We start from the raw sequence: 27,641 nt of genomic DNA on the forward strand, positions 1-27,641 counted from the left end.
CCTCAGCACGTCCTTGTAGCAGAGGTGTTCCATCCCCCTGATCATTTCATGGCCCTCCTCTGGACCCTATCCATCAAGTCCATATCCTTCCTTTATTGAGGGCTCCATAGCTGGATGTAGTGCTCCATGAAGTCTCATCAGAGCAGAGCAAAGTGGCAGAGTCATCTCTCTGGATCTGCTGGCAATGCATCTTTTGATGCAGCCCAGGATGTGATTGGCCTTCTGGATTGCAAGTGCACACTGTCTCCTCATGTCCAGTTTCTTATCCATCAGTACACTCCAGTCTTTTTCACAGGGCTGCTTTCTAGCACCTCATCCCACAGTCTGTATTGACTGTGAGGACTGTTCCAACCCAGTTGTAGAACCCTATAGTTACTCCTGTTGAACCTCATAAGGGCCAACTTCTCCAGCTTGTCCAGGTTCCTGCAGATGCCATCCCATCCCTCTGGTGTATCAACAGCACCACTCAGTTTGGTGTCATCTGCAAACTTGCTGATGGTGCAGTCGATCTCACTGTCTGTATCACTGATAAAAATATTCAACAGCACAGGTCCCAGTACAGACACCTGAGGGACACCACTTGTCACTGCTCTCCATCTGGGCTTCAAGCCATTGAGCACCACCCTCTGCATGCAACCATCCAGCCAATTCCTTATGCACTTAACAGTCCACCAATCAAATCCATATCTCCCCAACCTGGCCAGTAGGATGTTGTGAGAGGCTGTGTCAAAGGCCCTGAAGAAGCCCAGAAAGATCACATCTATAGGCTGTTCCTTATCTACTGACACAGTCACTTTATCATAGAAAGCCACTAGGTTGGTCAGGCAGGATTTGCCCCTAGTAAAGCCATGCTGGCTGTCTTGAATCATCTCCCTGTCCTCCATGTGTCTCAGCATAGTATCTAGGCAGATCTGATCCATGATCTCTCCAGACACAGAGGTGAGGATGACAGGCTGGTAGTTCCCAGGGTTCTCCTTTCTACTCTTCTTAAAAATGGGTGTAATATTTCCTTTCTTCCAGTCACCAAGGGGTTCACCTGACTGACAGGACTTTCTAAATATCATGGAAAGTGGGTTGTGAACTACCTCAGCTCACTCCCTCAGAATTCTGGGATGCATTTCATCAAGTTTCATGGACTTGTGTACCTTCAGGTTCCTCAGATGACCATGTACCTTGTCTTCACTCACAGCACGAGGGTCTTTGTCTCTCTGGCCTCCAATTTGCTGAGCCATCAACATCAGGGCCATGAGCAGATGGGTTGCCAGTGAAGACTGAGGCAAAAATGTTGACAATCTCAGCTTCTCCTCATCCGTTGATAATAGTTCTCCACTGTTGCTCATCATGGGGGGGTCTTTTTCTTTAACCTTCCTTTTCTGATTAATCTACCTTTAGAAGCCTTTCTTGTTTTCCTTTACATCTCTTGCCAAGGTCAGTTCCAGCTGCGCCTTGGCCTTCCTGACCTCATGCCCACACAGCTGGGCAGCATCCTTACACTCTTCCCAGGATGCCTGTCCCGTCTTCCATTTCCTGTGTGTATAGGGTTAACACTCCTGGGGGAGTGACCCTGAACCTGACCCTAGGGGTCTTGGCCCCTCCTCAGGGGTGGGCCACACTCCAGGTGATGGTTAGCCCACTCCCCCCCACTTCCTGTGGTATAAAAGACAGGAGTTCTCCTGTCTCTTCCTCTTTTCGCCCTCTTGCTCCCTACCTGCGTTCATGACCGCACACACACACTGATACTGCATACCAGCCACGAGGCAGAGACACCATCACACTACTCGGGTTGTATCCATCCCTGTTTTGTATTTTGCTGTTTTCCCTTCCTTATCCTTTGTAAACTCCCCTACCTCCAATCCCTTTTTCTAAGTTATTGTTAAACTTTTCCTTTTTTAACTTCCAAATCGAGTGAGATTGATTTATTGGGGTGTCCCTACCTTTATCTCTCTCCCTGTCTTTTGGGGAAAGGAGGGGGAGGAGGGGAGGGCACTCTATAAATTCTATAAATTGTCATTGGGTCTACCAAATTTATAAGAGTCTCTGGGAACTTGCATTTGAACCCAAGACAATTTATTTGGCGTCTCAACGTGGGGCTAGGTAGAAAGAATTCTTTCAGAGAAGATTTGGAAGTTAAAAAATGGATATTCTGAAAGTCTTAATCATTAACGCATTTGCATGGCTGTTGTGGGGCTGGCTGTTAAAGTTTATAAGTTACCATGTCTTCTGGATTGTCATTGATATGCTCTGGGAATATTCTAAGCATTTGCCTGCCCGAGTCTATGCCTATTTCCTGAATTCTGTTAGTAATATCACTGTGTTTAGAAATGTTTCTGGAACATGGAATCAATCTGAGTATATGCATTGGAGCACAGAAGCTCCAGATATTTTGGGGGAAAAATGGTACTGGATAGCTGTTATTTCACTGTGTGTAAATTTGGGTTTGGGAATTAATAAGATAGCGGTGAACTGGGACACGTGGAAGTATCGGGTGGGCGCCGCCATTAGGGTGCTTAGGGGGAGGGGTGGTCCTCACTGCCCGAGCTGCAGTTGCGGGGGTTGGGCGACAGGTCAGGCCGTTCCGGCCACCCCAAGCGCAGGCACCGCCCCTAGCGCGCCTCCGCCCCGAACTCCGCCTCCGGTCCCGCCCAGGGCAGCCCCCCGGACCCTGCCCCCTCAGCCCAGCCCCCTTCACCTAGCACCAATTACGACGCGGCCAGCAAGATCAAATCAAAACCCTCCCGCAGATACCGATCCAGGGCAAGGGACCTCTTCGGGAACCAGCACCCCCCAGCAACAGCAACCAGCTGGAAATGGACCTGATAATGGAGTGATCCTTATCAGCTCCACGCCCAGAAAGGAAATCAGGCACATAAGGCAGGAGTATGCAAGGGCAAACGGACAGTCCCTTTTCGCCTGGCTTTTGAAATGCTGGGATGCAGGAGCAGAAACAGTGGACCTAGATCACAAGGAGGCGAAGCAGCTGGGATCCTTGTCAAGGGATGGAGGTGTGGATAAGGAGCTGGGAAGGCTCGATGGTACCCACTCACTTTGGGCCAGGCTTCTGATAGCTGTGAGGTACAGGTACCCGACTAAGGATGACATGATTTTCCATCCCCTTAGATGGACAGATATGGAACAGGGTATCTCATACCTGAGGCAAATGGCGGTTCAAGAGATAATTTATGGAGCCGACCAGAGGCCCTCGGACCCTGATGATGTCCGCATGAAGCCAGCCCTCTTAAAGAAACTGACTCAGTGTGCCCCTTCCACATATGCCCCCACATTGGGAGCACTGCTGCTGGGCAGAGACCCCAACAACCTTCCCACAATCAGGGAGTTTGTGAATGACCTGAGACAGTTTGAAGACAGTTTGTCGAGGAAAACCTTAATTGCCACTGTAGAGACCCTCACCCAAGAAATGAACGAGCTGAAAGCCTCTTTCTCTGAAATGCAGAAGGCAGAGGAGGACTGCTCTTCACCTTCAGAATGGGTGCAAGTCTCAGCTATAAGGAACACACGCCGCCGTGCTCCTCCTCCTCCCCGCAGGAGACCAGCCCAGAGCAGACAGGGTACACACAGGGGGTCACTCTGGAGAACACTGTGTGACCATGGGGAAAACATGGATAGATGGCATGGCCAGCCCACCTCAGCTCTATGGGCCAGGGTAAGGGAACTGCAGGGGACAAACACAGGGAATAACTCCTCCAGAAGAGGGGTTGCCCCAGTGTCCCGCAGGCAGCGCTCTCGCTCAAGGGGTGGTGAAGCCAGTACCTCAGGTCCATGTGCCTCATGCAGTCACACTGCTCAGAATTAGAGGTGCCCTGTCTCCAGCCAGGCGGAGGCCAGGGATAACAGAGTATATTGGGACGTGTTTGTGAAATGGCCTGGCACTTCTGAAGCCGAGAAGTACAGAGCGTTGGTAGACACCGGTGCCCAATGCACTCTGATCCCCTCCAGCCACAGGGGGACAGATACTGTTACAATTGCAGGAGTCACAGGGGGGTCTCGGGAGTTGACTGTGCTGCAGGCTGAGATAAGCCTCACCGGGAATGTGTGGGAGAAGCACTCCATAGTAACTGGCCCTGATGCACCTTGCATCCTGGGGATCGACTTTCTCCGGGAAGGGTACTTTAAAGATCCGAAGGGGAACAAGTGGGCATTTGGCATAGCAGCTGTAGAGACTGCAGACAAAGAGCAGCTGTCTATCATGCCTGGCTTGTCAGATGACCCTTCCGTGGTTGGTACCCACAAGGTGGAAGATGTCAAGTTACCTATTGCTTCTCGTGTAGTTCATCGCAGGCAATACCGCACCAACAGAGACTCCCTGCTACCCATACAGCAGCTGATTCGCCGCCTGGAGCAGCAGCTTGTCATCAGCAAGAGCCACTCGCCCTTCAACAGCCCGATATGGCCAGTGCGAAAGGAGACGGGGGAGTGGAGACTCACGGTGGATTTCCGAGGCCTGAACGAAGTGACTCCTCCAATCAGCGCAGCCGTGCCTGACATGTTGGAGCTGCAGTATGAACTGGAAACAAAGGAGGCCAAATGGTATGCCACAATTGACATTGCTAATGCTTTCTTCTCCATCCCCATTGCAGAAGAATGTAGGCCGCAGTTTGCCTTCACCTGGAGAGGAGTCCAGTAGCACTGGAACAGACTGCCTCAAGGGTGGAAGCACAGCCCTACAATCTGCCACAGCATCATCCAGACTGCACTGGAGAAGGGTGGAGCTCCGGAACATCTACAGTACATCGATGACATCATTGTATGGGGTGAGACAGCAGAGGAGGTCTTCCAGAAGGGTGAGAAGATCATTAATATCCTGTTGGATGCTGGTTTTGCCATTAAGAGAAGCAAAGTGAAAGGGCCTGCCAGAGAGATCCAGTTCCTGGGAGTTCGATGGCAGGATGGCCGACGCCACATCCCTATGGATGTGGTGAATAAAGTGGCCACTATGGTGGAACCCACTAACCGGAAGGAGACACAATCCTTCCTGGGGTTTGTGGGCTTTTGGAAGATGCACATTCCCGGGTACAGTCAAATTGTGAAACCCCTCTTTGACGTTACAAGAAAGAGGAATAACTTTGAGTGGGGACCTGAGCAGCAGGTGGCATTTGACCAGATCAAACGAGAGGTGGTCCATGCCATGGCCCTGGGACCAGTTCGAACCGGCCCAGAGATTAAGAACATTCTCTACACAGCAGCCGGTGAGAATGGTCCTAGCTGGAGCCTATGGCAGAAAGCTCCTGATGAGACAAGAGGCCGCCCACTTGGGTTCTGGAGCAAGGCGTACAAAGGCTCAGAGACCAAGTATACCCCCACAGAGAAAGAAATCCTAGCTGCCTATGAGGGAGTCAGAGCTGCCTCTGAGGTGATTGGGACGGAGTCACCACTCCTTTTAGCTCCAAGGCTTCCGGTCCTGACTTGGATGTTTAAAGGGAAGGGTTCGACTCCGCACCATGCCACAGATGCCACTTGGAGTAAGTGGATGGCTCCGATAACTCAGAGGGCTAGGATGGGGACTCTCGAGCGTCCAGGCATTGTGGAGGTCATCACCAACTGGCCAGAGGGCACTGACTTTGGAAAGCCAGCAGAAGAGAAGGCAGTGACCCGTGCCGAGGAAGCCCCCCCATACAGTGACCTTCCTGAGGAGGAAAAGGCATATGCTCTCTTCACAGATGGATCCTGCCGCCTGGTAGGCAGCAAGCGGAGATGGAAGGCTGCCGTCTGGAACCCCACACGCAGGGTTGCAGAGGCAAGAGATGGAGAAGGCGAATCCAGCCAGTATGCTGAGGTGAAAGCCATCCAGCTGGCCCTGGACATTGCAGAACGAGAGCAGTGGCCAATGCTATACATCTACACCGACTCATGGATGGTAGCAAATGCCTTATGGGGGTGGCTGAAGGAGTGGAAGAGAAATGATTGGCAGAGAAAAGGGAAGCCTATTTGGGCTGCTGATCTCTGGCAAGACATTTCTGCACGCCTGGACAAACTGCCAGTTAAAATCCGACACATCAGTGCTCACATCCCAAAGAGCAGAGCCACTGAAGAGCAGCAGCATAACCACCAAGCTGACCAGGCTGCCCACATCTGCCAGATTGACCTGGACTGGAAGCACAAAGGTGAACTGTTCTTAGCTCGGTGGGCACATGACTCTTCTGGTCACCAAGGAAGAGATGCCACATACCAATGGGCCCGAGACAGGTCCGTGGACATATCCATGGAGGCCATAACTCAGGTTATCCATGAATGTGACATCTGTGCCACCATAAAGCAAGCCAAGCGCATGAAGCCTTTGTGGTATGGGGGAAGGTGGTCAAAGTACAGGTATGGGGAGGCCTGGCAGATTGATTACATCACTCTGCCTCGGTCTCGTAGTGGCAAGCAGTATGTGTTAACCATGGTGGAGGGAAGCACGGGGTGGCTGGAAACCTACCCAGTACCTCATGCTACTGCCCGTAACACCATTCTGGGCCTGCAGAGCCACATCCTGTGGAGACACGGTACCCCAGAGAGAATTGAGTCAGACAATGGGACCCATTTCAAGAACCACCTTGTAAGCAACTGGGCAAAAGAGCATGGGATAGAATGGGTTTATCACATCCCATACTACCCACAGGCTGCAGGAAAGATTGAGCGACACAATGGTCTGCTGAAAACCACCCTGAAGGCTATGGGAGGTGGAACTCTCAGAAACTGGGAGAAGCACCTTGCAGAAGCCACTTGGCTGGTGAACAGCAGGGGATCAGTTAACAGAGCTGGTCCTGCTCAGTCTGCCCTACTGCCCACAGTTGAGGGAGATGGAGTTCCTGTAGTCTGTGAAAGGAATCTACTGGGAAAGACTGTGTGGGTTGCTCCTGCCTCTGGTGGGGGAAAACCTATCAAAGGGGTGGTATCTGCAGAGGGTCCTGGTCACACATACTGGGTGATGATGGAAACTGGTGTTATCGAGTGTGTCCCTCAGAGAAACCTCTCTTTAGCTGAAAAGGTTTTGAAATCTCAGAGTTGATTCCATGTGTTCCAGATATTTCAGGTTATCTTGTATTATAGTTGTATAATAGTTGTATCATAGTTGTGCAATACTTGTATCATAGTTGTGCAATACTTGTATTATAGTTCATAAGGGGTTACAAGTTGTTTTTGTAGTTATACCCTCACCACTACACGGCGTCCAACAGAACCTACATGACAGCAGCAGCTATCCAGAGTCCTACAACATCGCATCACACCACGGCGTCCAACCAGAACCCTGCATCTGATTCGTCACTGATGCCCTGCAGTGAGAGACTGTTCCTGATTTCCCTCCAGAGGATGTCTACAGCCATCTCATCTACACCTGTTCCCCTGATGCCAGACATGAAGAGACTGTTCCTGATGTTTTTTCTTCACAGAGGAAAAAGACTTTCCTGAGTTCCAACAAGAACTGTTCCTGTTTCACTGACTTTTCTTCCGTTCCTGCCCTGCTCACATCTCAGCAACCTGCACCGGACCAGAGGAGCACATCGCCTTGAGATACAGCCGGGAACCAAGAAGGACTTTAAGAACTCTTAACCCATGGACAACTTTTTTCCCATCTTTGAAGAAGAAGACTGTTCTTAGGAAGGTGGAAGTGGTCTAACCAAGGGGTGGAATGTATAGGGTTAACACTCCTGGGGGAGTGACCCTGAACCTGACCCTAGGGGTCTTGGCCCCTCCTCAGGGGTGGGCCACACTCCAGGTGATGGTTAGCCCACTCCCCCCCACTTCCTGTGGTATAAAAGACAGGAGTTCTCCTGTCTCTTCCTCTTTTCGCCCTCTTGCTCCCTACCTGCGTTCATGACCGCACACACACACTGATACTGCATACCAGCCACGAGGCAGAGACACCATCACACTACTCGGGTTGTATCCATCCCTGTTTTGTATTTTGCTGTTTTCCCTTCCTTATCCTTTGTAAACTCCCCTACCTCCAATCCCTTTTTCTAAGTTATTGTTAAACTTTTCCTTTTTTAACTTCCAAATCGAGTGAGATTGATTTATTGGGGTGTCCCTACCTTTATCTCTCTCCCTGTCTTTTGGGGAAAGGAGGGGGAGGAGGGGAGGGCACTCTATAAATTCTATAAATTGTCATTGGGTCTACCAAATTTATAAGAGTCTCTGGGAACTTGCATTTGAACCCAAGACACTGTGTAGTCTCAACTTGCCCTCTAGTTTGACCAGCAGGTCACAATCTAGCCACAGTGGTCTTTTGCATTCCTTGCCTGATAAGCTTACATGTGAGGATTAAGATGTTCTGTGCTTGTCCTGATCCCTAATTCCTACCCATAACCTTGTGACCTGTTTGTGGCTATTCTTTAGTGACAACTCTTAACACTCTATCCACTTCTTTATAGAGAGTGCTACACCTCCACCCCTTCTTCCTCTCCTGTCCCTTGTGAACAGCTTGCAGCCATTGATAGCCATGGTCCAGTCATAGGATTCATCTCATCAAGTTTCCATAGTTGCCACCATGTCATAGGTTTCCTGCAGCAGGGTAGCTTCCAACTCCTCCTGTTTGCTGCCCATGCTGAATGCATTGTCGTAGAGACACTTCAGCTGGGTTGGTGCCCATGCCACCACCTTAGAGAGATATCCCATTGTTCCTCCAAGGCATTTCATGTGAGGTCCTGGCTCAGCTCTGTAAAACCTTGCCTTTGATGCAGTGTTCACGGCATGCTTCAGGGCAACAGGCTGAAGGCTCTTACTATCACCTCATCCTTTCAGTCCTTGTGTGTCCTCCTGCCACTTGTCACAGATGATCCTGTCACCATCTCCCACCTCAAGTGAAATGGCAGCCTGAAGGCTGTCCTTAGGCTCACCTCCACTGCATCTGGTTTTAACCCCCTCCTCCTTCAAGCCTAGTTTAAAGCTCTCTCAATGAGCCCTGCCAACTCATGTGGCAGGATCTTTTTCCACCTCTGAGACAGACGTACTCTATCTGCTGCTAGCAGACCTGGTGTCCTACAAAGTTCCCCAAGAAAAAAACAAACAAACAAACAAACAAACCACAATTCTGCTGGTGACAGCAGCCTCTGAGCCACTTCTTAACCATGCATAATTTCCTGTTCCTTTCAGTATCCCTTCCTGCAACTGAGAGTATTGATGAAAAAAATTACCTGTGCCCCCAATCCTTCAACCAATCTCCTCAGTGTCATGAAGTCCTTTTGGATTGCTTTTAGACTTCTGGTTTCAACCACATCACTTTCTACCTGCATAACTAGTAAGTGGTAGTAATCAGAGGGCTGTACCAGACTAGGCAGCCTTCTGGTAACATCTCTGACCCACGTCCCAGGGAGGCAGCAGACTTCTCTGTAGGAAGGATTTGGCCAATATATGGGACCCTCTGTTCCCCTCAGAAAGGAGTTGTCAATAACAATTACCCTCCTCTTTTTTTTTTTTTTTAAGGGTTCAATTCCTAATGCAAGGGGTGGACTGATTTGCTTTAGGCAACCCCCCATATGGTGTCTCTTCTGTGTTCTCATTTGCCACACTCTCAATTCCAGTGCCCCTCACTTGTGCAAGGCCAACTGGGAAGGTGAGGGGAGGTGGGAGGGATTTCCCTTGCCCCTCATAACAAGGGGTTATCCATTATCCCCTGTTTCTTGGGTCATCTCCCTCTTCTAGCGGTTCTGCAGAATCTTGTTCCACAAGTCTAACTCTATTTCACATTCCCCTATAGTCCTTAATCTTATCACTTCTTCCCTCAGATCAGCCACTAGGCTAAGCAATCGTTTCCCTTTTCACACCTAATGCAATGGAAGGTGGTGAAGACAACACCTGTACGTGGCTGGCTCCAGCACCCTCTGCAGCCAGGGGCCTAGATGCCTATATGTTTGTGCGTGGCCTCTCTCCGGGTACCCAGAGTTTTCCAAACAGCCTTTGAGTTGTAACCACGGATGGATCTCTTCCGGCAACTGACCGCGTGGGCTGCCAGGACACACCCCGCTGACTCACCCTTCACTGGCTGTGCTCAGGCACCGCAGATGCCTGCACTCCTGGGGCAGTTAAATAGCCCGAGGTGGCTGGGGCTCAGCCCACAGCTGTCCCCACCTCCCTCTCAAGAGGAATGGAACTCAGCAAAGAGCTGCCTACTTCTCTGAGCTTCCTGACTACAGAAAACCCAAGTTGTTACCGAAAAAAAAAAATGAGCCCAGGTGGCCAAGAGAGCCAATGGCATCCTGGCCTGCATCAGGAACAGTGTGGCCAGTAGGACAAGGGAGGTTATTCTTGCCCTGTACTCAGCACTGGTCAGGCCACATCTTGAGTCCTGTGTCCAGTTCTGGGCCTCTCAACTCAAGAAAGATGTTGAGGTGCTAGAACATGTCCAGAGAAGGGCAACAAAGCTGGTGAGGGGCCTGGAACATAAACCCTATGAGGAGAGGCTGAGAGAGCTGGGAGTGTTTAGCCTGGGGAAGAGGAGGCTCAGGGGTGATCTTATTGCTGTCTACAACTACCTGAAGGGGCATTGTAGCCAGGTGGGGGTTGGCATCTTCTGCCAGGTAATCAGCAATAGAACAAGGGGACACAGCCTCAAGTTGTGCCGGGGTAGGTATAGGCTGGAGGTTAGGAGGAAGTTCTTCACAGAGAGAGTGATTGGCATTGGAATGGGCTGCCCAGGGAGGTGGTGGAGGCACCGTCCCTGGAGGTGTTCACGAAAAGCCTGGATGAGGCACTTAGTGCCATGGTCTAGTTGACTGGATGGGGCTGGGAGATAGGTTGGACTGGGTGATCTTGGAGGTCTCTTCCAACCTGGTTGATTCTATGATTCTATGATTTCCCTGTCTGCCACTGGCAGCGACTGGCTGCAATCATGTCGTCCAAAGGATGTCACTCACCTGCTCTAAGCAACTGACACATAGTTCTTAATCCTCGCTGAGTTCATTGAATTCCTCAAGCATCCTGACCTGGCATGAATTAACGCCTGTGCTCAATTTGGATAGGCAATTTTGGAAACTAGTGCCTCACTAGTTTTGTCCTCACCCCATCAGAAAACAGATTCACTTATTAGGTTGGACTGGATGATCTTGGAGGTCTCAACCAACCTGGTTGATTCTATGATTCTATAATGTTGTCGCTGCAGACACTTCTAGCTATAATTTTCAAGCATTTTTGTTCACTTCCAAATGAAATTTTAAGATAAATATTTAAATTGTATTTGTACTAAAGTGAGAAAAAAGGCATTCAGAAAACAATGTCAAATGAAAATACACACCAGGTGTACACCATACTATCATGGTAAAACCTTCCTTGTCAAAACCCCAGATCTCCTTACTTATAATAATGGGTTCTCTTTCTGCAATACAAAACTCACTTCTCCATTTACATTTTATGTTTGAGTTTTGTGAGGCTTCTTTTTTTTTTTTTTGCATGTTCATGCACATAACATTCCTGATGCCAAAGCGAGCAAAGTTAATTAAAAATTCAATTAGAGACAATGCTGTGAGTAAAAGAAACACAAACATAAAACATACTAAGTCATCCTTTATGTCCATGTTGTCAATTTTCTTTTAAGTGCAATAAATTTAAGAATAAACTAGAAAAACAAAAAAGTCAGACTGTTTAGCAAAATCCAAGGACGTGTAGGGCAACCTTAGATGTGAATCTAACAAATAGAAAATGTTGCTACATATTGACAGTTTTATCCATTCATTACACTGCGCAGAGGGGCAAATAACAAAATGATTCCATATTTAAATACTGAAAAAGAAGACTCCTCATCATTTTATTACAAACACATGCAATATGAGCTGTATGGCAAAAGACATCAAAATGGTGTGTGGTTATATGCAGTTCTATTATAACCTGTGGAGAAAATAAAGCACTATAAGGAAAAAACCTTCACTTGAGCATACCAGGCTATAGAAATCATTAACTGCAAAGGATACTTACTTCTGGACACCCTCACAAGTTCTGAGACGTTGAATACTCCAGATTTTACGAAACTGTCCTCAAGGTACACTGAAAAAGATCACAATAATCAGTATAATGAGAAGATTCATAAGTAACTATGGGTAAGTTTATACAACTACTAACAAGAAGATTGAGCACCAGAACTATAACCTGTAAACAAAGTAACAATCAAGACCTTTAAGTGTAATTAGATAACCTTATAAAAAGGATGCTGAGAAACCTAGGTTTCTGTGGAAGCCTAGAGCAAATAATTGCTGCAGTTGACTGAATTTGAGACTGTGACATCACAGCCCTCTTAAGTAGGAATTGCCAACAATTTACCATTACGACTATTTAGATCTGTACTTGCTGCACAATGTTGCTCCAACAGTACTACTTCTTTATTTGTTTCCATGTAAAACAGCACTCTAAGAATTTCTTACTGTGGTTTCTCTCCTTTCAGAATTAACACAGCATTTTCCTTTGGAAAATACGCTGCCAGTTTTCTGTTCCAAATGTTTGAACGAGTAAAAGCACTCTCGAATTCTTAAGTAACAAAACAAATTTTAAAGCGCATTTACTGGAACAGAGTGGCACTAACTCGGCGCCAGGCAGGCACTGGGAGAGGCAGAGCCCAGTCCGCACCGGCACCGGGGCCGGTTCCGGCCTCAGCTCCACAAGAGCGGCGCACAACCAATTCGACCTCGAGTGAACAGGGGACCCCCTGTCGCAGGGCCTGCTAGAAAGAGGGGGAGGGGCAGCAGCAGCAGGGGAGGCTCCGCCAGGCGCCTGCGCGGCAGAGTGAGGCGGCGGGGGAGGGCTGCTGCGCACCGCGCCAGATTCTGACAGAGGGGCACTGAGTGAGCGCCAGGCGGGCACCGGGAGAGGCCTGCGCTACGGGAGCGCCGGACGGGCGCGGTTAAAACAATAAAACAACAAACCCCTCACACACACCACAAAATAGCCAAACAAACTGCAAATCAAGCCATGTGGGTACCCAAACAGAGGTCATATGCAAACAGGTGGGTACCCAAATGGAGGCTACACACAAGCACAGAGATGCCCAGGCAACAGGCTCCAGTGAGTGCGGGAGCCTAGTACTTGAGATGGAGAGCAGAGGAGGCAACACCTGTGCTAGGGGTGAGGAAACTGAAGATCTGCTTAGCCTGGTGGCTGGGCTGAAGGATGAGGCTGAAAGATTAATGTTTATTAGGGAATATGAATGGGAGCTGGACATGTGGTGCCAGGCTCTTCAGACCCCACTAGCAGAGGGAAGTGCCCCAAAAGCAGAGGAGGAAAGAGACTCAGGCACCTATTAGAAGAGATGAGGAGGGATGGAGTCGGGTCCCTCTCCAGTGAGGCAGAAAAGGCAGGCCAATCCCTTCCCAATCCCCGCAGTTGTCCACACACAACAGCTTCAGTGCCCTTGCAACAGAGGGCTGGAGGAATGAGAATGGAGATGAATCTCCATGCACTCAGCTACCCAGGACTTGCCAGCCAGTCCTGACACTGCAGGCTTGCACTTAGGACTAGTGAAAAAAAAAAGAAAGAAAGAAAGGTGATAGTAGTAGGGAATTCCTTTCTCAGGGGAACTGAGGGCCTTATTTGCTGGCCTGACCTGTCCCACAGGGACATCTGCTGCCTGCCCAAGTCACAGGTTAAGGACATTTCTAACAGGCTCTCCAATCTCATTACACCGACTGACTATCACCCACTGTTGAGATGCAGATTGGGAGCGATGAAGCAATGTACAGGAGTTCAAAAGCAATGAGAAAAGACTTCAGGGCCTTGGAACGACTACTTGAGGGATTGGGAGCACAAGTGGTGGTCTCCTCAATCCCTCCAGTAACAGCAAGTGATACTGAAAGGAAAAGGAAGATCCATGTGATTAATGCATGGCTCAGAGGATGGTGCCATCAGCAGAAATTTGGGGGTTTTGTCCATGGAGAAGTGTTCTTGGCACCCTATCTACTGGTTACAGATGGAGTTCATCTGTCCTATAAGGGAACAAGAATCCTTGCACATGGGTTGGCTGGGATCATCAACAGGGCTTTTCACTGGTTTCAGAGAGGGACAGGGTTGTAGCTGGCCTTGCTGAGAACCCTGGGGGTAGCAGTCCATCACTCGAGAGTGAGTATGTTGGTATCTTAGACAATCAGAAGCATTTCCCTCTCTCAGTGTTTAAAATAATGCACTTAACTCCCTCCCTGAAATGTTTATACATCAATGCACACAGAATGGGCAATAAACAGGAGGAGCTGGAGGCCATTGTACTACAGGGTAACTATGATATAGCAGCCATCACAGAAACCTGGTGGGATGACTAATAACTGGAGTACTGCAATCTAAGGGTACCAACTCTTCAGAAGAGACAGGCAAAGTAGAAGAGGCAGTGGAGTTGCCCTCTATATTAGGGAAGCATATGAAACTACACAAATTAATGAAAGTGATGATAGGGTTGAGTCATTATGAGTGAGAATCATGAGTAAGGACAGCGAGGTTAACATTGTGATTGGAGTATGCTATAGATCACCCAATCAGGATGAAGGGGTAGATAATTTTTGTTATAAGCAGTTAAGAGAGGTCTCACAATTCTCTTATTCTTGTGGGATACTTCAACTTCCTGTATGTCTGCTGGAAGTACAATACAGCAGTGAGACAACAGTCCTGGAGATTCCTGAAGTGTGTGGAAGACAACTTCCTTATACAATTGGTGAGAGAACCAAACATGGAAGGTGCTCTCCTGGATCTGCTTCTTGTGAACAGACAAGAACTAGTGGGGGAAGTAAAGATTTGAGATTATCTGGGGCTCAGCGATCATGAGATGTTTCAATTCTCTATCCTTGGGGAAACAAGGAGAGAGGTTAGTAAAATGGCCACCTCTTCAGAGTGACGTGGCTAGATCAATGGGACAACATTAATGTGATGAGTTTCAACAAGGCCAAATGCTAGGTCCTGCACTTGTGTCACAACAACCCCAAGCAACGCTACAGACCTGGGGCAGTGTGGCTGGAGAGCTGCCTGGCAGAAAGGAATCCGGGGGTTGTAATAGAAGGCAGCTGAATATGAGCCAGCAGTGTGCCCAGGCAGCCAAGAAGGCCAATGACATCCTGGCTTGTATTAAAAAAGCTGTGGCCAGCAGGAGTAGGGAGGTGATTATCCCATTTTACATATCTTTAGTGAGGCCACATCTTGAGTACTGTGTTCAGTTTTGGGCACTACAGTACAAGAGAGATGTGGAGGTGCTGGAGTGGGTCCAGTGAAAGGCAATGAAGCTGGTGAAGGGCCTAGAGAATAAATCATGAGGAGCAACTGAGGGAGCTGTGGCTGTTAGTTTGAGAAGGAGGAGGCTGAGAGGAGACCCCATTGCTGTCTATAACTACCTGAAGGGACATAGTGGAGAGGCTGCTGCTGGTCTCTTCTCACAGGTAATTGGAGACAGAACAAGAGGGAATGGCCTCAAGTTGAGACTGGGTAGGTTTAGATTAGATATTAGGGAAAAGTTTTCCACGGAGAGAGTGGTCAGGCACTGGAATGAGCTGCCCAGGGAGGTGGTTGAGTCACCAACTGGATGTGTTTAAGGGTCGTTTAGATGTGGTATTTAGGGATATGGTTTAAGGTGAATCTTGTAGAGTAGGGATATCAAGTGTAAAAAATGCACCTGACAACTAAAGCTGAAAGAATGTGTATACATCCAGGCAAGCATACTTCCTGACATATGTGTACGCTATTACATCTGTAAGCTAATGTCAGTCTTGAACAGCTGAAAAACCCACCCTGAAGTGAGTGCAGCAAGGATGATGAATACCATAGGCCTGCAGGATCATCCTGAATGGTGTATGCCAATGCCATCATCTTCTCATCTTCCAGTTAATGTCACTTCATATCATGCTCCTGCATGTCTTTATTTGCACTAGTAGCTCTGCAGGTCTCCCCATCTTTTCCCTCCACTTCCTTTCACATTCCTTGTCCTCTCATTTTCAGCAGCTTCTCTCCATATCCACTACTTTTTCCCTTACTGTCCTTCTCCTGAATGTTGTAGGCTTCTCTGCAATCTTATTAATCTTCAGCTCCAAAAGTCATTTTAAAATTCACTGCATTCTCTTGCAACTTTTGTCCTTGTTGTTTGTTTTGGGTTTGATTGTTTGGTTTGGTTGGGAGCTTGTTTGTTTGTTTGGGTTTTTTTGAGTGTGCGTAGATGAAAAGATGACATGGGTTGTCAAATATACTTCTTTTTAGGACATAGCATTTAAACATCAGTGCTCATGTTTATTTTTCCCTTGTTCATATTTTTTCAATTTTTAACGTAAGAATGGGCAAGCTGAACAAATACAAATAATTTCCCTAACAACACCAGTCTTTATCTTGTCTGATCATTTTCTCCTGCAGGAACAGGCTGAGGTAGCAGATAGAAAGGAGATTTCCAAAGAAAAATTTGATTTCTTGATTTTCAGTTGGCCTGTAACTGAAGTGTAATTTAAAGCCAGTCTATAAATATGTAGCTAGCTCTGGAACTGCTCATGAGACAAGACTTGAGCTTCTCTGCTGATTATCCAAATCCCACTCCTTTGTAGCATAACTTCTGTCATTCAAGTTAGTCCAATTTGAAAGGAGCTTTACCAAAGTATAGGTTTGTCAAACTACCACTGGAGTGAGAATAAGCTCCAAGGCTCATACTAAACAAACAAACAAACAAACCCCACCCGTGTAGGATTTTATATATAAGAACACACACAGAGACACTTTTTTTTTTTATCTCCAGCTTTTTTTCACAAATTCTTAGTTTTTATCACTGGCAATAATAAGAATACCTACACAACATAAAAGGGTGTGTTCCTCTCCCTGTGACAGTAAGAGCAGGGTAAAAAGTCTACTGCTGAGTGATACCACTGTTTTCCACCATCCAGAGAAGGATGCACTGTTGACTGATAGATCACTGTCTTTCACCCATGTTTCAAGCTGTCTTGGATGATCCAAAAATGACACCCACACATATATGCAAATATTTTCATTAAGAAAAGAGTGAGAAACTGCAGCTATTGTCAATCGCACTCAATTTTAAAAAGAGCTTGATTTTTTTTTCTCTATGTGATGTGATAAAATATTAAAAATTGATATAACAGTAAAAAGTCTATGCCGACAGGCACTTAGCAACCTCATCCTGAGCCTCATGTCCCAACAGGAAAGGTAGATTCCAGTAGTACCTCCAAGTGCAGAAATATAAGCCCATTATGTTCAGTGTGAGCTTGACTACTTTTAACTAGTTAGGAAGGCAAGTTGTGGTAGACACATTACAGAACAGTTCTTGGCTTCCAGCTGTGCAACAGGAAAATTTCTGTGCAAATAAACAGCTGTAATTTGTTGCAGAAATATGCGGTCCACAAATATGTCTAAAAAAGAAAAAACAAACAAAGTGCAAGACATATTGACTTTATGGTGTCAGAGACTGCCTTTTACTTGGTGAAGACAATCTCCCTACTGAATAATAGTTATTCATATTCACATTATTATTCGCAGTATGGGTATTAAACAGTTTTTTAAAATAAACATTCCCTAATGCACTGCTTGCATTAATATGTTAAAGAGCCTTGAATTAGCATTCTTGGTGTGTGCTTTTGATCTGTTTGGTAAATAAACTAACGCACTCAATGACCGTCTGTTGTTGTATTACTAATAGAGGATTTACCCTATCTTTTCATAGCCCATGATAACACCACTGTGTAATCTTTATTGTTCAAACCTACTCGTAAGCACTGAATATTGTCATTTACTAAAACTCTTCTTACATGACAGATGGCAGTGGCTGAAGTGCATTTCACTAATTGTGACTATTCTCAAAGTTTGAGTTCTACAAGAACATTTATGCCAAACCTGTCGTAGTGCGGTTCTGTAGAAACAGTTAGTAACTTCCAAACCCCATAAATAAATGTGGACGTTTTTCTGTATTTCCTTTAAGATTTTATACAGAATGAGTAGAAAACCTGTCTTCCTTAACTTATCCCTTTTTTAAAGAAAACTTACTTCTGAAAAATACACTTCCCAAAGAATACTACAGTGACTAGATGAACGCCAACAGGTTTAAAGTTTTCTTTCTCAAACAATAATTATCCTTCAGTAGATAGACTTAGCAGCAGTAAAGTGGGTTTAATATCAGAAGCTACTCTGAAAAGAAAAGCTGGAAGCTTCAGTCCAGTATATATTAATACTAGCAGAGAGCTGCAGCTAGAGTAAGTCATGCAGCATAACATTCTGGATGCTGCTACAGGTTTGTTTAACTTTTGGGACTACTACGATTACAGGTTAAATTATTTTACTGTATCGCTTCTTTTGTTTAAGTGTTTGAAAACTGTCTTTCTAAGGATCATCTCTTTCCACCCTCTGCAATACCTGACTTCTGCATGAAGTGTCAGCAGTAATCCTATTTGTTTACAGCTACTATTCATAGTCGGAACCATTAATGAAAAGTTAGTCTCACACTGGCTATAGCAAGTTAACAAACAGTCAGCAGACTTGTGGCATTTTGAGGCCAGTATCTTGAAAAGAGTACCAGTTTCCCACTGAAACAAAATTTCTTGAAGGCAGGTAAAAGTAGATCACATGAGCCAAGGAGTGACAGAAAATATTTCAGTGATGATGCCATTTAAAACAGTTGAGCTAGAGCCTGTCTGGAGAATGTGGCTATTTTGGTAACCACACAATTGTCTCTGGCTTTGCTGTATACCCACAGTCCGCTTCAGCTTTTCTCCTGAAAGTTGCAATGACATTGTAAATTGGATTGCCAAAAAATCCCGTGACTCCATTTGAGCTTTTAATCACAATAAGGAACTAAGAAGCTGCCTGCACCATTTTCAAAAAATACAGTAGGTTATCAATATTCTAAATATCACAGAATTGTAACATCCTTCAATGATGCAGTAATTTGAAAAAGTAAACTCTTGGTTTAATGAACCATGGAATCTGTGTACTAGAATCCAAGAGGTGAGCTGCCCCAAAACCTAGCAAGAAACAAATGCACGCTGCCTTCTACTCCAGAGGGTCTCAGGTTATACACAATCTAAACCCAAGATTTAAAAAGAGATCGGAGGAGGTGCAAATTAACTGCTACAGGACTACCAGAAACCAAAAAGGAATGTTCTTTGTGTCAGAGCAATTTTCTGGAATTCTAATTGGCAACATAAGAGTTTTTAGTAAATTCTTGCTCTGTGTGTTTTGAAGTAAAAATCATTGTGCTCACCATTGAACACAATGGCATCAGAAGTAAGCATGGCAGCAGAACTGATCATAGCACCACTTACATCATGGGTTCACAGAGAAACATAGCCAACACAAACAAAAATACATAAGTAATCCTAAACCCGTAAGCAGTAGGAATTACCCACACCAAATTTCAAGCCAGAATGCAACACCAAAATCTCTTCATCTTGGAAAAAGGGGCTGTACTGTCTGTGTAGGTTTCTGATTGCCAAGATAACATATCTGTGCTGTACTGTGCCTACAGAATGCCCCACCTGGCTTAGGGCTGAGAAGCTCACAATGAAAAGTATCACTTCTCAATCACTGCCATTACTAATTCATTGAACATTTGGGAAAGGGGCAGCTCCAAAGAAAAGTAAGCCCTGGCCAAGCCTAACCCTTCACATAAACTTCTGTTTTATTTGAAGATCACCATCTGAGATGTCATGGCATCTGTATAGAAACACAGGAAATGAAAAAGCATTTCAGAATATCCACTCCCAAGCTGAAAAGGCATAAATAAGTACAATTCTGTCTGAGGCCCTAAACTGCTACTATGGCATCCCTGCTTCCACAAGGAAAACTGCTTGCAGTGACAAGGCCAGGGAATAGAATAGAATAGAATAGAATAGAATAGAATAGAATAGAATAGAATAGAATAGAATAGAATAGAATAGAATAGACCAGGTTGGAAGAGACCTCCAAGATCAAGACTGGGCCCCAGGAATATCTCCTCTATTCATATTAATTACTGGACTAATTCACCATCCACAAGAGGGTAACTTTCAATGCAGCAAACTAATTAAACCATCTCTGTTCTGAGTCACTCAAAAACATTTGCTTATTGCAAAGACAGCAAAGGTTGAGAACAAATTACTCTTTAGGGGTTATTTCTGGAATTATACATTCTAAAACTGTCCTAGGTTAGGGTGGATCCCTCCTCCAGTAGAATAAACTCACTACAATACAGATTTTTGGAAAGTCAGGAAAAAATGAAATTGTATTTCTTATAGTTTAAATATAACAGTATAAGGAGAATAAACTACTACAGAAATATAATAACCTTAAGGAAGATTGGGAAGGGGTCAAGTGGTGGCAAAGCAGCAAAAGCAGCAGCAGCCAAAACAGCAGCAGGGGAGAATAGCAGAGGGCACAGCAGAAGCACAAGGGGAAGGTACAAGCTGTGCTTCCAGGCACAAAGCTCTTGATGCTCCAATGAAATTATATTAACTTATCCACTGTTGCCATTACATGGCCTATCCCTAGAATGTTCACCTCTCCACTCAGAGCTTCTACTTGTAAGTTTCTCTGTTCTGATTTTTTTATGTCTAAGCTAGAAATCTAACTCGAACAGCCGCGAAAACTTAAAACTGAAATACTTTTACCAAGAGCAGTCATATATAGTCAAATTTATTACACATTTTTTGGGGCATGATCCAAAAGAATGTTCTCCTTATGGCTGCTAACCCATATGAAAGCACTAAAAAGCCTTTGGGGCTCTACAGCTGCAAGAGAGATTTGCATATTGAAAGATAGGTGAAGCTGGTTGCAAGCTTTTTGGCAGAATTTTAATTATTTTTTTTGTTTTAAATTAAAGAAAGAAAGAAAACAGATGGTGATTTCACCCAGGTCTTTTTTGGAAATAGTTACCAGAATGAAATTTCTGGTGAAAATAAAAGGGAAAAACCAGTTCCAGAGCAGTGAGACTGGGGATTCACATACCTATTATCCACTCAGATTATGGATTTTATCACTAGATTCATTCCCTGACAACATATCATAAGTTACTGCAGAGGAAAGAAGGGAGACAGTAGGGAGGAATGAAACATGGAGAGACAGTTTCATAATCTCTTTGTCTGAAATTGTGTCACCCCCATATAAATAACGTAATATTCACCATCACATGGGCTGAAACCTGAGTCATCTTAATTCCTCAGTCAACCCTGACTAATGTTGTAGAGTCTGCAAAATGTATATTAAATTATTCCTTGTATCAGACAGAGTAGAGTAAATTCTACCAGGGAAGAAAAGAAATCAGTCCCACTTGCTAGGAAACATAGCTCTTATAACTTCTGAACTCAACTGTTGGGATAAAAACAAAAAATCTAAACACACTTCTCTTCCCTCACCAATGAAGGAAGATGAATCTGTGTCAGGAGGATGAGACTTCCCTTGCACCTTTTGAAAAGTTACTTTTTGCTTTCTCCAGTGCTGGAAGTGACCTGTATAGGAGGAGACTATTCTCCTAGCTCTATTTGGAAGACAAGAACATGAAGCACCAATGAGACCTGGTATTCACTCCCTTCAGTTTCCAATCCTTTTGATTCCTCAAATTGTAATCAAACGTATAACCTATCCTATTATGATATTCAAGATAACATTTTACTCAATCAGCATAGCTATTTCTTATTCATATTTTAGCAGATTAAAAAGTCTGTGTTCAAACAACTGGACACAGCAGTGTTAATGCTGGTGTATAAATACTAAGCAGCAACCTCACACCAGTGGCAGATAGCAAGTAACCTTATTAATGTCAAACAGCTGTGGTCATCAGTCAATAAGCAACAGAATGAAAAATAAAGCAGAACAAACTCCAGAAAATCCCCTAATAAAACAACTAGCTAGTAAGGAGTGTGTTGCAATACAAAGAAATGTTATGGCTGGTGTCAGTATCATTAGCGTACTAGTACTTCTAGATGTCTCTCTTTTTTTCACTCTCCTGTGTAATTTTCTTATGCCTAACAGATGAACCTACTGAAAAAGCCTTCTCTCTGTCTTCAGTACATATTCCCCCACACTTTTGCAGATATTTTCTTAAGTTATAAAAATGACATATGGAACTTGCAGGGAACAAACAACACAGCTGTACTCTGAAAATACCACATTAGGTCTCCTTCCACATTCTGCCTTCAGCAGCCCTGAGCAGATGCCCAGTAGAACAGTAAGAAACAGGCCAGCTGAAAATGTTTTGGTGGTTTTTTTTGCTGATAGTGTCCAAGACCCATCGGTATTTTCAGTTTTAAAACTTACTAATCCAAATGTGCCTTTATTTGTTTAGTCACCCTTCATGGATCTATGAGTATGTCTATTCTCTCTTTGAAACCATGTAAACTTTTAATAGTTTCCAGTGTAACATAAGTTTCCAGGAACTTAATGACTGTTGCAGACAACAGCAGTGTTCAAACTCTTCCTCCTTCAGTTCAGTTCAATTCAGCTCATCTATCTTCCTGAAATCTACTTAATAATCCCTGCAGAAAAGTGACTTTTACAACTCAACTTCCAGGAAAGTTAAGTTTTGTTATTTAGAAATAGATCAGATGAAAGTTATTGAAAAAAAAAATTTAAAACAAAACCAACAACAACAAAAAAACCTTAGAAGATACCTTGCTGAAAAAACTAAATACCACTTTCACCACAAGCTGCACCATCTTAATACTGTATTGTGCTATCACAGTGCTCAGTGTATTTTTAGGAATTAATTATAAAAATTTCCAGCAAATGCTCTTAATATTCTTTTGTTTGGCAAGTGACATTACTCCCCCTCCACAGCTAAGACAGCAAATTATCAGACACCCTAAAGAATGCAACAGTCTAGCCAAACCTAGAAAAACTCACTTCTAACACCAGCAGCCTCGCCAAGTACCACTCAGTTTCCAACCTCCTCTTCCTTGGCAATGTCTTTGTGAAGGTAGTTGCATCCAAAAGCTAACAGCACCTATCCCCTGCCAATGCCCTGGCTCCTTGACATACAGGCATCAGACCAAAACACAATAGAAGAATAAATCCAGTCCACATGCTCCTGGCTTGGGACTGAAAACAAACCTCAAAGTGGATATCCTCTGGGGCTCTAACAGAAGTGATTGGCTGATTCTAGAAAGACTCCGTGAAGTTTAGTAAGAAAGTACAGTACAGCAGTCCTTTTCCCAGACAAGCTGAATCGAGTGCTACTCATTCTCCTGCACAGCTACAAAAGTCCTGTATTCTGCAGTCCCACAAACCTCAACAATTTTCTCCCTGCCAGTTAAACCTCAAGACAGTATCACATAGGGCAGACGAATGATGCTAGAAGTTCATGTATCCACAAATAGATAGATGATATTCTAGTATGCCTCTGTCTCTGCTTAAATGAAGGGTTTCAAGGAAGTAAGCCACAGTTTCCATTTTCTGTTCCTACTTGGCAGAAGATAAAGTAATAATACTCCCAGCAGTGACTCTAATGCACGAGAAAGTGTTATGCTCAACTTTCAAGCAGGAAGTTTTATGATGGAACTAGCAATAGACTTCTCTGCCTTCTACATCTCTCTACCTCCTGGAACACTGGAGTTTGTCAAACACTGGGGCATCTGGTCTTGTTCCACAAGGCTGCAAAATAAAAGCCTATGTAGCTTTTCTGCTGCCACCCCCAGGGCATTTCTGCTAGCAGCAAGACTATTCCTTGCTGGAGTAACCTGGGGTTGAGACGAAGAGCTGTCAAGACTGGATTCACTAAAGGATGTGAGCCTCACTGGTGAAATATGTTCTAAATTCCTTCTCCAAATGCTAAATGGCACTTTAAAAACAGAATTGTAAAACATGTTACAAGGGAGCTTCCAGATCCTGCCTCCAGGTTCCCTAACCCAGAGGTTACAAACCATCCTACAAAATGGCAAGGAGTAATGCCTTTGGCTTTTCTTGCACTCACAAACATATATGCTAAAACAAAAACAAATGCTCTACAGTTAAATGCTCCAAGTTTTACAAAATCTGTGAAAATCTGTGAAGACATTTTTCCACTTTATTTTAGGCAAGTTTGCTGTTTTCATCTTTAAAATCATTTAACATAATTTATGTCATTTATTTAATATAGAAATAAAAGGCTACTCATAATGTCCCACATAGTATTAATAGAAACAGCATTGAAGTCTGCAGCCAAAAGTGGCTTCAAGCCTGCATCATCCCTTGCAAAATTTAAAATAAACAACTAAATAAATAAATATACCATTCTAAAATTACTTGTTTTGCCTTCAGATCTCTAAGTTATAATTTCAGACTTCTGATATATGTTTCTGTGTTTCATGTTACAAGAATAAAGCTTTTTGTATAGCAGTCTAGGATGGTTTTCCCCCCTTAAGTATTTACATGCAACACAACACATTCCACCACATGCAGAGAATTCTTTGATCATGTACAGGGTACAAAACTGCACAGCTACAATGCAGGCTGGTTTCCCTAATGCTTGGACAGATCCATAAAATATTCACGTGTATGCAGCAACACAGAAGAACTGCATCATTAGAATGTGGTTAATTTGGCATTTAGAAACAAAATCACATTGAATTAGTAGTAGCTTATTTCAGACAAACACCTTTTCTGAGAGCCAAAATTAAAAGATACATCATGATGACAGCGTTCTGTAGAAGCTGCTCTTTGCTCACTACCTCACTAAAGAATGATAGCATTTCTGTCACACCTGTTTGTCTTACACCAGTAAAATGCATAAACCAACATACAGTAGCACAGCTGAATTGATTAGAGGGGTAACTCCATGAAAATACAAACAATGTTTTGTCTGAACAGTGTGGAAGAGCAAAGTTTGGCTTTGATCTTCTCATGTATTTTTATGTTCAGAGAATCCCTGAAAAGACTGCTTACACTGTAATTTCTTTCAAAAATATTCTGATTGTCAGTTTCATAACACAGTAATAATGTGTTCAAAATCTGCTCTGAGGTGACATGAAAAGTAATGAAAATGAACCTATTTATATTTTACAGTACATGTGTGAAGAAGCTGGTAGCTCAGGACACAGACTTTAGAGGTAGGACAACTGGAGTAACAAGGAATAACTGCAGCACTTGAAGATTTTTATAAAGTTATTTGGGATCTTGTCTCTTTCTTCCTCTGCCCACCACTGACAAAATGCTGAAAATTGTGAACTGAAAGGAAATTTCCTTAGATTGAAGGAATGTTGATGAAACTAAACTGAGGCATTGCCAGTTTAAAAGAACTAAAATAATCACAGCTTGTCCTGATTATATGCACTTAGCAGTGCAAAATAAGTTTGATGACCAATTATGCTCTGTTTAACTACTAACAGTAGTATCTTTGTTCTCAAACAATGATGGATGTACATGTTCTGGAACCTATATTTACCTGGTGGATTCTTGGCAGGATCATTGTGGCTTGGACTTCCTGGTTGTCCAGAATCTATAAAGAAATGAAAGAAATGTTTTATTAATTTGTTTTGAAAGTGAATCACAACCTTTTAATACCCTTCTTTAGTATTAAACTAATACCTAACTTTTGTTCTCTAAAGGTCATTTTGTTGATTTTCCACATGAAAGCATTGTTGAATAAACACACTATACATAACCCATTTCATGAAGAAGCAGAAACATTATGAAAGATGCAATGATCGTAATAAGAACTCATAGATCACTGAATAAGGACAAGAGAGCTATTCAAGTAAATACTCAAGTTGCAAACACATTTAAAAGAGTACCTTTTCACTCTCTCTTCCTCCATTCCTCAAATATAACATTGCATAATCACTAAAACAGGGGTACTTTCTTCTCATGCATGACCAGAAATATGTACTGGATCAGGCAACTAATGGTGTATATGTTGATGAGTCCTGTTTCTTTACTCTTTCCTTAAGCATAAAGGCCTGTGTTGCTTCCACAGGATGAGGACTGCACTGAAGATACAGTCCATTTTAATATGATATAGGCTTTGTATTCATAGTTTGTGAGATTACAATTGTGAAATTAAGTTTATGTAACTTTAAAAAACCCTGAAACACAGACACTGTAGACTTCAAAGAGTGTTCTTTTCATGATCATGCATCTAATGAAGCAAGAGGACAACGTAATGTGATGTCAGCACATTAAATAAATTACATCCTTTGCTTTTAAAACTATCTAACTTGTACTGCATTTCAACATAAATAATACAACAAAACCCTGTTGCACTGCAATAAAATGTTATTAAGAAAGTAAGACATGAGAGACACCCTTATATGTAAAGCGAAGGAGCACAACCATTTCTTCTGAATACAGGTATCTAAACTGAAGCAGTTTCACAGTCTGAATAAAAAAAAATATTTTTTTGGGTTTGTATCACAGTCCTTCCTAGTACCATATGACCACCAAGAGGTTGCATCATAGCACTACAAAACTTGTTACTGCCAAACAGACACAAGGGGGAAGTCAGAGTTTTTGAATGCACTGCTGAGTACAGGAGAAAGAAAAAAAAAAAACAAACCAGAAAAGGATGACAGCATATGTTACGGGATACTTGTCCTTCAGTCCTCATAACTTTCTCCTAAAGCCACTGGAGCCCTCAACCTAGAATAAACCTGCTACAAGAAATTAATGGAAATATGTTACCATCTGCTACGTAGCTTAGTAAACATGCCTTGACATACATGTCTCTAAGTTTACTCAAGCTTGATGCTGAGATGGAAATGCACTTCACAGTTCAGGTTCTACTGAATTCATCTTAATGATGAAGACAAGCATCTGAGGATCTACCAGAGAACCAGAAGACCAAGACACATGTGAAAATCATCTCCATAGTATAAAAAGCACAATTTTGCAATACTGAACGAAACCACTCTCGAACACAATAAAATATACATTGGATAGCTAAATTCATACCAAATTTTCTCTGTCTTCTTTACCCCTAGATAAGAAGAATGAAGGATAGGCCTCCCAGTAAGATTCTGCACAACCTAGTCTGGGTACTTTGGAATCCAAGTGTAGAACACAACAGGTGCTCTACAGTGTGCCTGTTTCTATTCATGAGAAGGCACAGCGCATCCTTTTGAAAAAATAAAAGCAAATTAATTTGAGAACTCAACCAGCTACAATAAATGCTAAAACTATGATGCTTCTCTGCATATGGACCTTTATGCAGATAAATGCCCTGTTCCCTGTGTTGCAATGGGAAGGTTCACTCTGCAGGGGGTGAACTTTAATATTCTGCTAATAGGCCTTCTCTGCTTCTGGAAACTATACACATTATTATTTAAATTAAGATTATCATAGCAGATAAATTTTACACAGCAACGATCTGAGTGTAAAGCTGCTGCAGATATGTGACTAGATAATGTGTCAATTTGGTAGCAGATGTACCCAATAAATCTTACTGTAGGTTGGGGAACAAAGAGACCTGAGACTGGATTAAGAAGGCCTACCAGAAAATAGCCTTTGAAGTTTTCTCCTGTTCAAATTCACTAAAAAGATGCACAAAGAGAATAAAAGTTTTAGCTTTTGCAAAACAATTTGCCTTTGCTCCTACTTTCCCATTGCCAACAAAGCAACTTTTTGGGTACAGGATTTAAACACTGGTAGTTTAAGCAACACTTTTTCATATTATAGTAAGATAAACCTAGCACAGAATTTTCCAGTTACAAGGACAAACAGTTGACTTTTTCTATAGTTTGCCAGCAAGACTTAGCTTAGTTTTAAGATAACTACCCATTTTTACAAATTGAGTCTTACAAAGTGTTTTGAGCAGTAAAATG

The 27,641-nt window shown here is 43.7% G+C and overlaps 1 protein-coding gene across 6 annotated transcripts in view; it reads right to left on the reverse strand.

Annotated features, from left to right (window-relative positions):
* NFIB (nuclear factor I B) overlaps nucleotides 1-27,641 on the reverse strand; it is a 203,642-nt gene that overhangs the window by 69,207 nt on the left and 106,794 nt on the right. For all 6 annotated transcript variants that reach the window (XM_064140621.1, XM_064140619.1, XM_064140618.1 and 3 more), the window contains exons 3-4: nucleotides 25,268-25,321; nucleotides 11,905-11,973 (exon numbers count right to left, since the gene is read on the reverse strand). In XM_064140621.1, coding sequence (XP_063996691.1) covers nucleotides 11,905-11,973; nucleotides 25,268-25,321 — 123 coding nt within the window. The remainder of the gene's footprint in view (nucleotides 1-11,904; nucleotides 11,974-25,267; nucleotides 25,322-27,641) is intronic.

Source organism: Pogoniulus pusillus, chromosome Z (genome assembly GCF_015220805.1).
Source record: "Pogoniulus pusillus isolate bPogPus1 chromosome Z, bPogPus1.pri, whole genome shotgun sequence".
NCBI lineage: Eukaryota > Metazoa > Chordata > Aves > Piciformes > Lybiidae > Pogoniulus > Pogoniulus pusillus.